The following is a 17,466-nucleotide window of genomic DNA, read 5'->3' as shown; positions in this document are numbered from 1 at the left end:
CGTGGCTAGGAAGAATTAATATCGTTAAAATGGCCATCCTGCCCAAAGCAATATACAGATTTGATGCAATCCCTATGAAACTACCAGCAACATTCTTCAATGAACTGGAACAAATAATTCAAAAATTCATATGGAAACACCAAAGACCCCGAATAGCCAAAGCAATCCTGAGAAAGAAGAATAAAGTAGGGGGGATCTCACTCCCCAATTTCAAGCTCTACTATAAAGCCATAGTAATCAAGACAATTTGGTACTGGCACAAGAACAGAGCCACAGACCAATGGAACAGACTAGAGAATCCAGACATTAACCCAGACATATATGGTCAATTAATATTTGATAAAGGAGCCATGGACATACAATGGCGAAATGACAGTCTCTTCAACAGGTGGTGCTGGCAAAACTGGACAGCTACATGTAGGAGAATGAAACTGGACCATTGTCTAACCCCATATACAAAAGTAAACTCAAAATGGATCAAAGACCTGAATGTAAGCCATGAAACCATTAAACTCTTGGAAGAAAACATAGGCGAAAACCTCTTAGACATAAACATGAGTGACCTCTTCTTGAACATATCTCCCCGGGCAAGGAAAACAACAGCAAAAATGAGTAAGTGGGACTATATTAAGCTGAAAAGCTTCTGTACAGCAAAAGACACCATCAATAGAACAAGAAGGATCCCTACAGTATGGGAGAATATATTTGAAAATGACACATCCGATAAAGGCTTGACGTCCAGAATATATAAGGAGCTCTCACGCCTCAACAAACAAAAAACAAATAACCCAATTAAAAAATGGGCAGAGGAACTGAACAGACAGTTCTCCAAAAAAGAAATACAGATGGCCAACAGACACATGAAAAGATGCTCCACATCGCTAATCATCAGAGAAATGCAAATTAAAACTACAATGAGGTATCACCTCACACCAGTAAGGATGGCTGCCATCCAAAAGACAAACAACAACAAATGTTGGCGAGGCTGTGGAGAAAGGGGAACCCTCCTACACTGCTGGTGGGAATGTAAGTTAGTTCAACCATTGTGGAAAGCAGTATGGAGGTACATCAAAATGCTCAAAACAGACTTACCATTTGACCCAGGAATTCCACTCCTAGGAATTTACCCTAAGAATGCAGCAATCAAGTTTGAGAAAGACAGATGCACCCCTATGTTTATTGCAGCACTATTTACAATAGCCAAGAATTGGAAGCAACCTAAATGTCCATCAATAGATGAATGGATAAAGAAGATGTGGTACATATACACAATGGAATACTACTCAGCTATAAGAAAAGGGCAAATCCAATCATTTGCAGCAACATGGATGGAGCTGGAGGGTATTATGCTCAGTGAAACAAGCCAAGCGGAGAAAGAGAAATACCAAATGATTTCACTTATCTGTGGAATATAAGAACAAAGGAAAAACTGAAGGAACAAAACAGCAGCAGAATCACAGAACTCAAGAATGGACTAACAGGTACCAAAGGGAAAGGGACTGGGGAGGATGGGTGGGTAGGGAGGGATAAGGGGGGGAGAAGTAGGGGGGTATTAAGATTAACATGCATGGGGGGGTAGGAGAAAAGGGAGGGCTGTACAACACAGAGAAGGCAAGTAGTGATTCTACAACATTTTGCTATGCTGATGGACAGTGACTGTAAAGGGGTTTATAGGGGAGACCTGGTATAGGGGAGAGCCTAGTAAACATAATATTCGTCATGTAAGTGTAGATTAGTGATAGCAAAAAAAAAAAAAAAAAAAAAGGGCAGTTCCTGTGTGGTAACCTCCAACGAGTTCTACACAAGGGTATAAAGGGCATATAAAAGTGTAGGCAAAGGGTCTGTTTGTGTTTATACAGAGGATCAAAGCCTAATTGGGCTACCCCGAAAATGAACTAAGATACGATATGAAAAAGAACTTCCAACATCTGCACCCTCTGGAAGACTCATGCCAGAAGATGATCATCAAAAAACCCCAACAAAGATCCACGCACTGCTACAGCTGTAGATGCACTCATCCCACCAGTTCCTGGACCTGCCATGGGAATGAGGAAGGAGATATCTAAGCTGGCCTGTGCATACAGTAAAACAACAAAATTGGACTGGATCTATACTGTTGGAACTCAACCAAGAATTTGGAGAAGTGCAAATTGTAGCGCTCCAAAGTCTTACAACTACAAACTATTTATTGTTAAAAGAACATATGGCATGTGAACAGTCCCCAGGAATGGGTTGTTTTAATTTGTCTGATTTCTCTCAGACTGTTCAAGTTCATTTGGACAATATCCACCATATCATAGATAAGTTTTCACAAATGCCTAAGGTGCCTAACTGGTTTTCTTGGTTTCACTGCAGATGGCTGGTAATTACAGATATGCTTTGGTTATGTAACTATACTCCTATTATGTTAATGTGTGTGTGCAATTTAAGTAGTAGCTTAAAACCTATACATGCTGAAGTTACTCTACAAGAAGATATATCAAAGAAATAATCAATCTTCCCATGTTTTCTTCCGCCTGCTACTTCTATAGCTTTTCTTCTTCCTTCCTAATTACAACCCTTAAATAGAATTCGTGCCTCATATCAAATTTACCGAGTATCATAATTCTTCCAAGTGGTAAAGATACCTCAAGACAAATGCTGGGCATAGAAGCCACAGGGCATAAATATGCAAAGAAGTAAAAAGCTAACTTTTTCAAACAATAAGGCTTCTCTCTCACTTACCAACTTCACATTTCCCTGTATGGCCCCGGAAGATGACTGGTTAGCCAGAGACGGGTAAGATTCCTCAAGGGAGGAACAACCTAAGACAGGCACAGTCGCAGGGGGGCCATCAGGTGAGAAATTGGGGATCAACAGAGGTGAGGCTTAGAACCTCACCCCCCCGTTCTGAGAGAAATCTTCTGCATACGTGGATGTTTTATTGCCCTGGTCTAGCTTGGATTAACACATAGTCTAGAGGCACACACCTGATCATCTACATGTGCTCTCTTACAACACTAAACTATGTTTTCTACCTTTATCTTGTATCTACCTACCACTTCAGCATTTTATTAAAAATAATAATAATAAAGAGAGAAATGTGGTATCCACATATAAATCAAGTATAAATACCAAATGAGTATTCATATTTGAACTGACTGTTTAGAGTTCATAATGCATGAGCAAAACCGAAAGTTTCTGTGATGACTGCCCTTGTACTGTTCACTATGTAACTTATTCATTATGTAAGAATTTGTTCTACATGTAAAAACTTGTTTGTTATGCCTCAGAAGATTGGAGACTGACAAAAATTAGGCTTGGGGTGGAATAATGATTGTGCATTGAGCATTGACTCCCCTATACAGAATTTTATTGTCGTTAACAACCATTTGATCAATAAATATGAGAGATGCCCTCACAAAAAAAAAAAAAAGGACAGACTTCCAATGGTAAAATAAATTAGTAACCGGGATGTAAGGTATAGCATAAGGAATATAGTCAAGATATTGTAACAGCCTGGTAGGGTGATAGCTGGAACCTAGAATTATGTATATAAATGTTCTACCACTGTGTTGTACACTTGAAACTCATGTAATGTAATACTGTGTGTCAACTACCCTTCAATAAAAAATAATTATTAAAAAAAAAAAAAAAAAAAAAAAAAAAAAAATAAAGTGACTTAGTTAAAGAGAGAAAATGTGCAGGTGACCTCAGGTAGGAGAGGTGCCTTGAAAGGTTTAAGTTTTATTTAAAGAGAGAAAGTGCACACTCAGAGAAAGGGGAGCATTGGCTACTTCAGAGAGAAGCGCACTGAAAGATTGGGGGTTCCCCCTTTTAAGGGTTTTTCAGGTATGTGACAAAGGGCTAGGGGTGTGGACTTGTTAAGTGGTCTCAAGATGTTTATTTTATCCTTGATGAGCTATTAAGTTTCTTAGCAGTCCTCCAGGTAGTTCTGCAAAATTAACATAAGAAAATTTACTGCTCTGGTCCCCTCCCAGGATCGCAGCTTCCTAGTTTGGGAGCATATCAATTAAGACAGCCTGCCCTGCCTCCAGCGTGGGCTGAGTTGTTGTCTGTTTGCTAAAGAGTATGTTAAGAATCTTACTTCTTAACTTCTTGGGTTTTTTTAAATGCAATTTTAGCTCTAAGGTGGAATCTTCCTGTTTTTATTATGCTGTTCATAGCTGAGCCTTTTCGCAAGTAAATCTTACAATGGCATGATCTAATTGACACAATGAAGACATGGGCTGTGCTCAGATACTTTTCTTTATCTGGGGAATATTCAAACATTCAAGGCCAAGTTGCTCCTGACCTTTTGAGCTTTAACGGATTAACTCTTAACTCTGAATCTTTTCTGTCTTTCTAGTTTTAACTGGTTAATTTTGAGTCCTTTCTAGTGGACCTTACTGACCTTACTCTCTTTCCGCCCAGCTCATGTCTATTTTCCTGCCTAACACGAGGACCACTACAACTCCAGTGAAGCAGACATACCCGTTAGAGGCGGGGACGCAGGCCCCACACTAGCTCAGGTGTGACCCTAGGAGCACTCAGGACTGCCCCGCCCTCCCAATCCCCCCGAGAGAGGCAGGCAGGGGTGCAAGGCAAACATGGCATTAGGGCTCAGGTCTGATGGGAAGGCCTCCCCTGCCGCTTCTAGCTTGGGGTGAGTTACCTCTCTCAGCCTCAGCTCCTTATCAGTGAAGGGCCACCGTGGGGTGAGGCAGTTAATGCGCAGGAAGGGTGTTCACTGTGTCCCCCCATGTCTCTGCTCCCCTTGATCATACTGTCTTGGAGTTGTCTGTGGCAGAAGAGGAATCTGAACTCAGGGCTGCCACCTCTTCAAGTGTTCTAGGCCCTGTCTGAGTTTGGAGCCCCTCCGTCCATCCCAGGATGCAGGTCTGTGTGTACACAGATCCGTGTGGCTCTGGCCTTCCCAGCAAGGAGGGAGCCCGTGTTCGGAAATGCAGGCTAAATAGCTCCCACCCTTGACCCCTCAGAGGGCAGACCATTCCCCCAGCTCCCAGCTGGACTGGAGCTTAGGACATACCAGGGGCCCACGCCTCGGGTGGACACACAGGGCAGCCATTGTGTGCACAGTGCCTGGCACCCGCTCATTTGCATAGCCACGTGAAGAATGTGAGAGAGCAGGCTGGAGACATGTCCCTGCAGAAGAGGGCCTGGGTTGTGGGTGAGGAAGCCAGTGGTGGTGCGGGGTCGGGAGGTGGGGTTACTAGCAGGACCCTGCCTTCCCCAGCCCAGTCCAGGAAAGGCGAGTGGGCCACTGGGATGGAGGGGACTAAAGGGGCTGGCAAGAGTGGGAGCAGGATTGTGACCTTTTCCCCTGCACCCACACCTGGTGGAGCCATGGGGCCAAACTGAACGTGAGGGGATTGCTAATAAGGTGGAGGAGAGTTAAACATTCCCTGCACCAGAGGGTTCAGCTAGAAGGAGGAGGTGGGGCATGAGGTGTGGTGCTAGGCGGGGACAGCCTGAACCCCAGGAATGTGGTCTGGAGCTGGGGGCCAGGGCCCGGTGCCTCAGGCCCCAGCGAGAGCTGCTAAGCCAGCCAGCCAGAGGATTAACGGGGCTGAACAGCTTGCCTTCCTTCAGGCTGATGCCAGAAGGTCAGCATTATCCCCACCTCCCTGGCCAGGCCCCTTGCTGGCTGGCAGCCAGGTCTGGCTCAGGCTTGATGGGGTCCCTTTTCTGTCCCCTTCAGATCTCAAACAGATCCCCAGTGCATAGTCCCTGGTCTGGCCGCCCCCCACCCCCCGTTCTTCATACACATGTCCCCTAGCTACCCGGAAACTCCTCTCCTGAGAACCCCCTCCCCGTCCCAGTCTCTCCACATCTGGCCTCATCGCCCTCTCAAAAAAGTTCTCTCTGACGTTTACTCTAGTCTTCGCTGCTGCGAATTGGAATTTCAGAGAACAGAAAACCCCAAGGGCCAGATCAGCCATGCAGTAGCAGTCTGTCATCTCAGGGCTGGTTCTTGGGGTAGGAATTCAAATTTTAGGGCACTTGCATCAGGTTCTTAAAGGGGTTTCCCTGGCAGAAAGGCCCTGCTGGCAAGCAGACGCTCCTCCCAAGCCCCTCCCTTCCCTATCCCTGGGGGCGGGGCAAGAGCACCCACCTGGGTCCCGGTCCCGCCTCCCACCCCCAGGGGGCTGGGCAAGAGCTTTGCTGGGGACCCTGCCCAGCGTAGGCTGCAGCTGCGGGCGGGCTCTGGCCTTTCCGGCCCCCGGCCTCCCCCTGCATTCTAGAGCCTGGCGCTGCCGCGTTGGCTGCTGGAGCTGCCGGACTTCCACCTCTCCTTCCTTCTCAGCCTCGACCACTCACTGCGCCCCCAGCCCCCACCCAGCAGCTCCTCGCGCCGGGCCATGGCCCCAGGGCCCCTGGCCCAGCGCTGAGCCCTGGGACCTCCAGTCCCCTCCTTGGGCCATGGCCAACTCGGGCCTCCAGCTCCTGGGCTACTTCCTGGCTCTGGGTGGCTGGGTGGGCATCATCGCCAGCACAGCCCTTCCACAGTGGAAGCAGTCCTCCTACGCAGGCGACGCCATCATCACTGCCGTAGGCCTCTACGAAGGGCTCTGGATGTCCTGTGCCTCCCAGAGCACCGGTCAGGTGCAGTGCAAGCTCTATGACTCGCTGCTCGCCCTGGAAGGTAGGCCTCATGCCAGCTGGGTTGGGGAGGTGGGCTATAGGGGATGGGGGAGGTCCAGAGCCATCTGCACTAGGCTCCACCCTCCAGCCCCCTGCCCCCTGTGCACTTTGGAACCTCCAGGCCAGCCTGGTGCCCTGCAGGAGGCAGGGCTCTAGGTTCAGGCAGCCATGGGTCCCGATCACAGCTCTGCCACTGTAACCTTGAAGGTGTCACCACCCCTCACTGTGTTCTGATGTCATCATCTGTAAAGGGGAGTCTGTGACTTTTACAGGACTGTGGGAGGGTTAGATGAGATGAGCACCTGGTCCTCAGAAAGGCTCAGTCCTTCCTTCCTTCCTTCCTTCCTCTTCTCCCACACTCTGTATGCAGACACGCATACCTACTACCAGCCCTGCCACCCAGACAAATATGCCCACATTTGGATGTGCCTACACACACACACACACACACACACACACACTCATGTGCTCACACAGGCACATGTATGTGCACACAGGTGCTTGGGTCAACAGTCCCCTCTCTTCCTCCTGGGATGTGGAGTTGAGCCTGACAGTTCGGCTCATAGACAGGCACACTGCAGCTGCGTCCCTGGCTGGGGGCTGACCTGCCCGCCCTCTGCCCAGTGCCCCGCAGTCCTAAGCCAGGCCGTTAGCACATGGCTCCCCACCTCCGTCCAAGCGGGTCATCTGGCTTCCCTCAGGGACCCAGACCCCCTGAGCTGCCCCCAGGCCCAGAGCTGACCCAAGCGGCAGGCAAATGGCTGCAATGGGTGAGTCAGAGGAGAGAGGGCAAGGTGGCCAGCATCAGAAGGGCGCGTGCAGGAGGCGTCCCCACCTGAGAGCCAACCTGGGCTGAGCCTCGGACACCCACGGCTCCTCCTGCCTCCTTCTGATCTGAGAGGCCCCAGGAGGAGCTGCCTGCTACCAGGCAGCTTGGGAGGGGTGGGCCAGGCCCAGAGGGGAGTCCCCAGCCAGAAAGCAGCAGGTGAGAGAACTGAGACCACCCCCTCACCACACACCGCCAGAAGACCCTGCAGGGAGAGGTGGCCAGTGGGCTTGACCAGTGAAGCCCAGCCACAAGCTGTCCACACACCCTGTCCTCACCGCCATGCTGGGCTCCTCCCTGCCCTCCTCTCTCCCACCAGCCGCTCAGTCCCTCCCCTCCGCCCAGGTCACATCCAGTCCGCCCGAGCCCTGATGGTGGTGGCCGTGCTCCTGGGCTTCGTGGCCATGGTCCTCAGTGTTGTTGGCATGAAGTGCACACGTGTTGGAGACAGCAACCCCATTGCTAAAGGCCGCATCGCCATTGCCGGGGGCGCCCTCTTCCTTCTGGCAGGTGAGTGCCCCTGGCTCCTTCTCCACCATTTTGGCTGTGGCAGGCAACACTGGGGCAGCCCAGGGCCAGAGCGGAGCTGAGCACTGCGCCTCTGTCCTCAGGCCTCTGCGCGTTGACAGCCGTCTCGTGGTATGCCACCCTAGTGACCCAGGAGTTCTTCAACCCCAGCACTCCTGTCAATGCCAGGTGAGTACCAGGCGTGGCTTGGGCCAGAGGACAGGCTGCACCTCCTGATCTGCCTCCTCTGGGACCACTGACCTTTGTCCCACAGGGCACTCAAAGGGGGACAGGGGAAGGGCCCAGGTGCTGTCACTGAGAAGGTCTTTGTAGCAGGGAGCCAGTCAGAAATGGCCGGGCCCTGCAAAGGGGCAGGCGGCCTGTGGGGGACACCCCAGGAGCCAAGTGCCCTGGCTCTGGGTTTAAATCCCAGCTGTGTGCACTGGCTGTGTGACAGGCAAGTTCTTTCATCTTTCTGGTTTCCTCCCCTGGAACACGGAGCTAGGGCCCAAGATCAGCTTGTGCGTGGCTATGAGGGCCCAGCAGATGATGCAGGTAAGGGCCCTGGGGATCACCCAGCAAACCCAAGCTGGGGTACCTGCCGGAGGCAGCAGCCACTTCAGGCTGGGGAGACGAAGCTGGAGAAAAGACAAGGGCAGATGGTGCAAGGCCTTGAGCTGTGGGAAGGTTTTGTTCCCCATCCTGGGCTAGAAGGCAGCTGACAGCCCCTCCAGCTGTAGTGTGCAGAGTGGTGCGGATAAGGCAACCAGTAAGGTGGCATGCCAAGGTCTGGAGCTCAGGGCTCAGGGCCAGGAGGCCAGCAGTAGAGAGTGGGTAGAGAGATTTAGGAACTAGAATGGTTGGGACTTGTAAGGCTGAGGGCATGCGGGCTGAGTGGCACTCTCTGTGAAGAGCCTGGGCCAATCCCGGCTCCTTGCTGTCCTCTCAGCTATGCCAGCAGCGGAGAAAGTGACAGTCTCAGCCCCAGACATCCCAACAGGCCCTGGGCTCTGGACTAGAAGAATGAGAAAGGATGCCCAGGATGTTGCGGTTGGGAGGGCTCCCTGGAGGAGGCAGAGGTGTGAAGAGGGTGAGGGAAAGGAGACCTCAGGAATGAGGCTTGTTACTCGGACTGGCAGCCTAGTCACGAAGGCCTGCCAAACAAGAGGCATCTCAGCTCAAAGATGCCAAGCTGGCAACTGTCCCTTATCTCTTCAGTACTCCCCAAGGCCGCCTGGACTGCAGGCACTGTGCTGGGCCCTGGGGATGAATCCAGTGCTGTTTGCCCTCAAGGTGCTCCGCAGGGAACTGGACAGGCAAGAGACTGAATGGTCACCCAGTGAGAGCACCAGGTGTCTAAGCACCGAGGGGTCAGGAAAGCCCCAGGTGAAGCTGGCTCTGAACTGGGCCCCAAAGACGGAGCATAGGAGGTATAGAAGGGGGTTCACTCTAGGAGAGGGCGCCCAGGGAGCTGTGGAGGGTTCCAGGGGGCCAGCAGGGCCCAGGTGTGGAGAGCCCGGAGTGCCTGGTGGAGGGGTCTGGCCTTCTCCAGAAGGTGTTGGGGAACCCCGGCTGCGATACTGTGGGCCAGACCAAGGCTAAGAGAAAGACAGCCAGGACTGCTCCACTCATCCCCAAGGGGACCTGGCGGGCGTTCCAATACCCTCTCCACTGGCTGGAGGAGGAGAGGGGCCCGGGGTAGCACAGCGCAGGCCCATGCTGGGCCTGGGTCCCCCTGTGTGGTGTTGATGTGCTGGGGTGGGGGTGGAAGGAAAGGTGAGCATTCATCCCAGTTTATCCACAGAGACAGAGGAGGCTTGTGAGGCACAAAACCCCCTTCCCCGCCAGCTCCCTGCACCCCGACTGCCTCTGCAGTGAGCAGGGACTGGGAGCCCCAGGGGGCCTCACCTGATGGTAGCCTCCCTATTGCCTGCAGGTATGAGTTTGGCCCAGCCCTGTTTGTAGGCTGGGCCTCTGCTGGCCTGGCCATGCTGGGGGGCTCCTTCCTCTGCTGCACGTGCCCGGAGCCCGAGAGATCCAACAGCAGCCCACAGCCCTACCGGCCCGGACCCTCGCCTGCGGCCCGAGAGTACGTCTGAGTCCCGAAAACACCACCCCAGCACTCTGCCAGTCCCTGCAGAACCCTGGGTGGGGCCAGTAAGGCCCAGGTATCCCCTGAGTTTGGTAGGGCTCTGAGGAGCTTGTCCCCAACATAGGCACCCACCTGCACTCTGAGACTCAGATCCAGACACTCAGAGAGGCGCACACCCAGGGGCAGGCATAGGCCTGTCTTCACAGCCTCTGGCACCAGCCCAGATGCCAACACTTTCACAAGCCACTTACTCACTAAAGGGCCACATGGGTGTCAACTCTGTGTGGGGCCCTGGGGACACAGCAATAAAGATGGGCCTTGGTTCCCAGTGCCCTGGGGTGGCCAGAGACATCCACCTCCCTGGGCCGCGGGCTCCTCACGGCAACCCTGTGAAGGAGGCAGTGCCAGGATGATGACCATGCCCCACATGAAGAAGCAGGGGCAGAGAGACCAAGCAGCTTTGCCCCGCTGTCTAAGCTCGGGCCTCAGGCTCTTCCAGTAGGCCCAGTGCCGTGTGGATACCCACACACAAAGCTAGGCCAGACCGTGTCCCCCTGCCCCTGGGAATGGGCCCCAGGCAGGGCTGCTGTGAGGGCCCAGGTCTGACTGCCCTGGCCAGTCCCTGTGTCTGGGCCTGAACCCCACAGCTCCTGCCCCACCCAGTGCTGCTCACCCCACTAACCAGCTCTCCTCTCTTTTGACTTTCAGACCAGTTGTTAAATTGTCCGCCTCCACCAAGGGCCCCCTGGGTGTGTAATGTCCAGGCCCCCAGCCTGGCTCTGTCCCCCGGCCACATCTAGACTGTGTGTTTGGTACTTTTTGGAAACATCCAGAAGTGACTATCCATTCCCAAGTGTGGTGTCCTTTGATCTGTCCCTGGCATGCCTAGAGTAGGGCCTGTCTCAGGTCAGAGCTGATCCCTGGGGTCACTGGTCACAGAGATGGGGAGACAGAGGTGGGTTACACAGCACATCCAATGCTGAGCAGGGCTCCTGCCAGCCCCCTGCCCAGAAACCTCCCCAGCCTGGCGTTGGGTTGGCACCTGGACCTCCTTGGTGGGAGACCCACTCTGAGGCCTGACCCAGCACTAGGAGCCAGCCCCAGGGCCTGGGAGCCCCTGGTCTGAAGAGAGACACAGCCTCCACCCCTACTACTCTGCCAGCCCCTTGAAGCCCTTCTGGGGGAGGTAAAGTCCCTGGGAGGCCCTTCAGCTGGGTGCTGGGGATCAGAGCTGGCGAGGGACATATTGTGGGAGCCCCTAAGCAGAGAAGGGATTGGGGAAGGGCGGTAGGGCTGTTCAGGCATTAGGAATGTCCTGAGCAAGATGGGAAGCCCCCAGCACTGTTCCCACCCCAGTGCTGCCCCACTTTCCACACCTGCCATTCCTCCTGTTATCTGCTGAGGTCCCGTGACATCCCTGCCCTGGGACCAGAGGAGTAAGTGGGTGGCATGGGCTGCCTGGACTGCTGCCTGAGACTGGCCAGGGCTCTGTCCTCACCGTGGTGCGATCAGAGCTGGAAGGGCTTTTGGTCTTGAAGTACAGATACTGCCCCCTTAGCACAGAAGGGGGACATGGAATGTAGGGAAATGAACCCAGCTCAGCCCCGCCCCTCATGCTCATGCCTCCCTGGACTCTGAGTCTCTGGCCACTGCCCTCTCTCCCCTAACTGCAAAGAGCCAACCCTAACTGTCCCTTGCCTTCCCCGCCACGTCTCAGCCAGCTCTGTCTGGCTTCCTCCGCCATCTGTCTTGTGCTCACATCTCCCACCAAGTCACCACAGTGCAAGGACATAGCTCAGCGCTCTCCCCTGAGCTTGACTCTGAGAGATGAAGTCAGACAAGACGACTGCCACACACCCTCTGGCAGAGGGTCGGGATGGGAGGAGAGGACCAAATGGCAGGACTGCCGCAGGAGTATCCATGCAGCTCCCTGGCCAGGCATCTGCCGCACATCCAAGGGGGCCCTGCTGGAGCAACCGCTTTGCGTGTCCGGCCTCTGGCTAGAGGGGGTGGGCATCTAACCCTTACATGGGTTTACCAGTGTCCTGCTCCTTGAATTATGAATGAGACCTGCACGGGAGTCTCAGTGGGCACTGAAGCTACAGAGCAGCAGCCCTGTGCCTGGATGTAGTTTGAGTCACCTGGGGAGCTGATGCCCAGGCTCCACCCCCAGAATTCCTGACTTAATTGGCCTGCAGTGGGCATCTGAGGTCAGGCAGCTCCCAAGGGACTGTGATGTGTGGTCAGCACTGAGGGCATCTCTGTGAGGCCTAAAGCTCAGGGCTGTTGGGGCCCCATTTCTTGCCACTCTGAGGGGGTCAGAGGGAGAAAGGTGCCTAGGAGAGGCAAGATGAGGAAAGAAGAGAGGAAGGCCTATCTCCTACTTTTCCTGAGGCTAGGAGGTTCCGTGAGATCCCACATCTTCCCAATAACTCTAGTCCTTTTTGGCTGAAACAATTTTGAGTTTCATTTCTGTCATGCACAGCCAGGAGAGCCCTGACTAACACTGAACTTGGAACCTGGAAAATGAGTTTTGCTTTGAGGGCTCCTGTTATGGGTACCAGATGAGCAGAATGAGATGTGGGTCCCAGAAGTCTGACGTCCAGGATTTGGCAATGCTTGCTATCTGGTCATGAGGCTGTTGGCCAGGAAACCACATGTCATTTCCTGAGGCTCAAGGTCCACCAAGAGCTTAGGACTGGCAGGAGTATGTTGAGATAGAGCATGCTGCCTGAGTGGGTTTTAGGGACAGGCTGCAGGAAAGATTCGCTCCATGCCTGTGGGCGGGCCTGACTGCAGGCAGGAACAAGCTTCTGATTCTTCACGAATGTGAACAAAGGCCCTTTCTGCCTATAGCCCAGGCTTGGAGAGGTAGAGTCAGATCACCATACAAAACCCAATTAACACACTGATTAATAACACAGTGGGATCCAGCAATGGGAAGGAGACTTCTGGGAAAAGCTAGAGGATTCTGAAGCTCGAAGAGCTTGGGAAACCTAACCCGCAGGCCTCTTCTGAAGCAACCTCTTTCAAATGTCTACACCAAGGTCACCAGGACTGCCAACCTGCGGCAGGGCCAACTTTCCAGGCCGTCATGCCTGAGCTCCTGTTTTTTTATTTTACTGTTCCAGCCTCAGGGCTGAAGGGCTGGACAGAGACCTAGGAAGGTCAGAAGGGCCATAATCCCATTGTTTATTAGCAAATAGCTCCCCAAGAATGAAATTGGCAGGCCATAAAATACAGTTTTGGGAGGAATATACCTGTGTGCTCAGCCCCTAAGGAAAGCCCACGTGGTGTGGCAATAGAGGGGGTTCAGCTAGGCCAAGTGGTGCCAGCACACTGGAGTAGCTGACCAGGGGACTCATTTATTGCCTGCTTCTGAGGACAGATCTGCACTGAGTATTAGATGATATTATGGAATTATGGTAAATTCTGTGTGATAATGACACTGGTTATTTTTTAAATACTGTTAGAGGTGCACACTGAAATGATGTAATGGCTGGACTTGCTCTAAGAACAAAAAAGGTCAGGGGCAGGGAAGTTATGAGATTGATAAATGCTAGTGGTACTTAGGGGTTTACTTTGCTGTTCTCTGTATGTTTGCAAATGAAAAAAATAAAAGCTTAAAAATACCTCTAAGTGTTGCTACCATGATTTAACATACCCCATGCTGACCACTGGCATATGCATGATGAATGCCCCACTCCTGTTACTCAAAGTACGGTCCTCTGATGGTAGCATCGCATCATCGCTAGGAACCTTGTGAGATATACAGAATCTTGGAGCCCATCCCAGACTAGGTGAAACAGATTTGGCATTTTAACTAAATCTCTAGAGGATTTGTGTGCACACTGAAGTTTGGGAAATGAAGATCTAGGCTAGTGGGGGCTGGGAGCTGCCTCTCCTTTTCTAGATGAGAATTTCAATCGAGCTACTGTTGTTCTTCATCATTTGAACAATAGATACAATGCAAGTGGTTCAATTAATGATTTTGTCTAGAGTTTCAAGATCACAGTGAGTCACAACTAAGCCTGATCCAGGTGAAACTGGAAATGAAGAATGGTCAACACCCAAAGTAGTGCATCTGGACTTTTTCTGCACGTAGAGCACATACAAATAATATTTGATTTAATATATGAGAATATTGCAGGCAATTTTATTCTAGACAACACTCCTGTTCAAAACAACTAAAAATCATGGGGAAAGCATAAAAAATTCTTTAAAGCATCACAGGGCTGACACAATGCGATGGAATCATCAAGTCAAAACCTGAGAAGCTCCCTCTCCCTCATGCCCACGTGGTGGCCCATGTGGCCCACAAAGCTGAGAGGTCCTTGGCTGACAGGGTCAGAAATTGGTAATTATGAGGATTGAACAAGTAAGTAAATATACTGGGAGTGATGGGAGCCAGACTTCTGACTATTAATTTACAAAGATGGAAACAGGGAAGACAAGAATAAATCCTGTGGTTTTAGACTAGATGTATCTGATTAAACACATGACATTTAAAATATGTAGACAAACATCAAAATAGATATAGTTGTGTATGTACACACATTAGTGTGATATGTACACATACATCTATCTATAAGCTCTACCCGCTAGAAAGGCCTAGAATCAATGACACCCCAGTAGCAAGCCCGTATCTTGATTTCTGAATACTGTTCTCCATTAACAGGTACCAGGGCTCCACGGAGAAATGGCTGATTTGAGGGCTAGGGTAAGGAAAGTACAAGATTCTTTTGGACCATCTTAATGTTCCAGAAAGTAAGAAAGTGCTTAAGGAAACGAAAAGATACAGAAACAAGATTAAAGGGGTTCCCACTGGCTTTATCTAGGACAATTTGAGCATCAAAAAAGTAGAGTAATGGATTTTAACTCAGTGAATTCATTAGTCCATATTGACATATAAATAAGTGGGGAAGAAGAAAATGCTCTACTTTACAGTAAAATACCAACTTATATGAATAACTAATTAATAAGTGCAAAGTATTTAACTTTACAGTGGTGAAGCACAGCAGACCTATCTTAATCAAGTGGTAAGTTAACACCGTCAATAATGAGACAAGTAAAAATTGCTTGTCCCTTAATAAAATGCATGGAGAACACAGCATCATTTATATTACACTCCTGCTAAAATGCATAAACTGAATCTACTTATGACAAGATAGAAAAATCCAAATTGAGGTTAGTCTACAAAATAACTGCCTGTACTCTTCAAAGCTGTCCAAGTTATGAGAGGCAAGAAAGACTGAGAAGACTGAAGAGATACTACAACTATATGCTCTGAGTGATCCCAAGTCAGATTCTCAACCTATAGACATTTTTGGTACAATTGGTGAAATTTGAATATGTCTGTGGTTTAGAAGGTACTACAGCATTAATTTCCTGAATTTGATAGTTTCCTGTGGTTTTGTAGGACAGTATCCTTGTATTTTAGGAAATACACATTTAAGTATTAAGAGGAAATACACAATGAAGCATCAGAAAAAAATATGCATGATATAGTTGAAGAAAAAGTTACCAAGCAAATATTTGCAGCATACTATTAACTGGGCAATCTAAGTGAAGGGAGCTCTTTGAACTAGTCTTGCAATTCTTCTCTAAAGTTTGAAATCGTTTAAATATAGAAAGTTAAAAAAAAACCCTAAGGGAAGCTAGATTGTGGAGAAGCTGCTCTTCTCAGAGCACACTTGGAAATCCAGACAAACCTAGATACCTTCTAAGATGGCTATGGAAAGAAAAGTTTCTGCTTCAACCTATGGCGAAACTTTAAAAAAATTATTTCACCTTCATTTTTGAAAGATGTTTTTGCTGAGTATAGAATTCTGGGTGACTTGCCCCTCTTTCAGTACTTTACAGATGTCATCCTAGTGTCTTCTAGTTCACAGTTTTTAAATGCAAAGTCTGCTGTAATTCTTTTATTCCTTTGTTTTTCTTTCTGGCTGCTTTCCAATTTTCTCCATCTTTGGTTTTCAGAAATTTGGCAATGAAGTGCTTGAGTATGTTTTGGTATTCATTCTGCTTGGGGTTTTTGAGCTTCCTGGATATGTTTGTTACCTTACACTGATTTTGGAAATCTGTCAGCCATTTTTTTCAAGTATTTCTTTTGCTGCATTTTCCTGTCCTCATCTGCTACTTCAATTACATGCTTGACATTGTGTCAAAGATCTTAAATACTGTTTTATTCTTTCATGTTTTTGTCTTCTGTCAAAGTTAGGATAATTTCTACTGACCCATCATCAAGTTCATGAATTCTTACCTTTGCTGTGTCATCATTTGGTAAACACATGTAAGCAATACTCATTTCTGATGATGGTGGGCTAATGCTTAGTTTGAGACTTGGAATCCATAGTTTTGGAGTGTTCCTGTGAGCCTCAGCATTCAACACTCCCTACAAAGGGACTCTCTGTGCCTTTGCCCTTTCCCAGCAGACACTTGCCATTGTTTTAGACACAAAGCTCACGTCAATGGTGGAGTGACTTCTCACTTCTGCTCCAGCCTAAGTTGTAGACAGGCCCTGTGCACCTGAGCCTCAGGGCAAGGGCTTTCTCCTCCTCACAGAGCATCTGATATCTGCATTGAAATGGTGGTGGATCTTGGGTAGGAGTGTTTCCTGCCCTCCCAACAAGCAGCAGACCTCTTGTGTTACAGCAATGCAGGATCCTAGTCCTGAATGGGCTTCCTACTTTCTCCTAGTGGCAGGCAGCTTTTACTTCTCCACTTCAGAAGTTGGCAACTTTGTATGGGACTTCTTTGTTTTTCATTCCTTTTCTATCTTCTAATAATTCCAAATGGGATAATTTTCTTCTGCTTGTTGAGTCTGCTGCTTGTGAGTGCGCTCCATTTTTGTCTAGGATGTCTTTTTTCACCTTCATATCCTACTGCGTACACTCTTGGGCTGCAATTTTCTTTCACATCACTGAAGACATCATTCCAATTTTCCGGCACCTACTGCTTCTTTTGAGAAATCAAATGTCAGCTTAAGTTGTCACTCCTTTAGTTGGGGGCGAAGTACTGAAAGTAATCACCCCACCTTACCCCTTGGTTTTTGAGATGTTTCTTCTTTAAAAAAAAACTGTGACTGTTATTGATGTTTAATGTTGATTTCTTTTTATTTGAACTTTATGGGCTTCTTTACTCTTTTGTTGTCTCTTCCCTGCCCCCAATGTAATTTCTGAGTAAGTTTCAGCCATTAGCCTTCAACTCTTTCCTTTTTCCTTTCTTCTGTGGTCCAATTATCATCTGGTTTATTTTTACTATTCTCTCCCTTAGCTTTTCTTCTCTATTTTACACATTTTTTATTCTCTGTACTTCCTTACAAATGGTTTCCTTCAGCCATTTCTCAGTTTATCAAAATAACTAATTTTATCTTCAGCTGTGTTTAATCAGCTTG

General features: G+C 49.6%; 1 protein-coding gene across 1 annotated transcript; it reads left to right on the top strand.

The window, feature by feature from the left end:
- The first annotated feature begins 5,810 nt into the window (after positions 1 to 5,810).
- On the top strand, positions 5,811 to 13,723 carry CLDN19 (claudin 19). The gene is made up of 5 exons (XM_036893105.2): positions 5,811 to 6,646; positions 7,817 to 7,981; positions 8,083 to 8,167; positions 9,915 to 10,067; positions 10,779 to 13,723. The coding sequence occupies exons 1-5, from the start codon at positions 6,424 to 6,426 to the stop codon at positions 10,825 to 10,827; spliced, it is 675 nt and encodes a 224-aa protein (XP_036749000.1). The 5' UTR covers positions 5,811 to 6,423; the 3' UTR covers positions 10,828 to 13,723.
- The last annotated feature ends 3,743 nt before the right edge of the window (positions 13,724 to 17,466 follow it).

Source organism: Manis pentadactyla, chromosome 4 (genome assembly GCF_030020395.1).
Source record: "Manis pentadactyla isolate mManPen7 chromosome 4, mManPen7.hap1, whole genome shotgun sequence".
NCBI lineage: Eukaryota > Metazoa > Chordata > Mammalia > Pholidota > Manidae > Manis > Manis pentadactyla.
The sequence above is the reverse complement of the archived record's forward strand: the minus strand, read 5'-3'. Positions and strand labels throughout refer to the sequence as shown.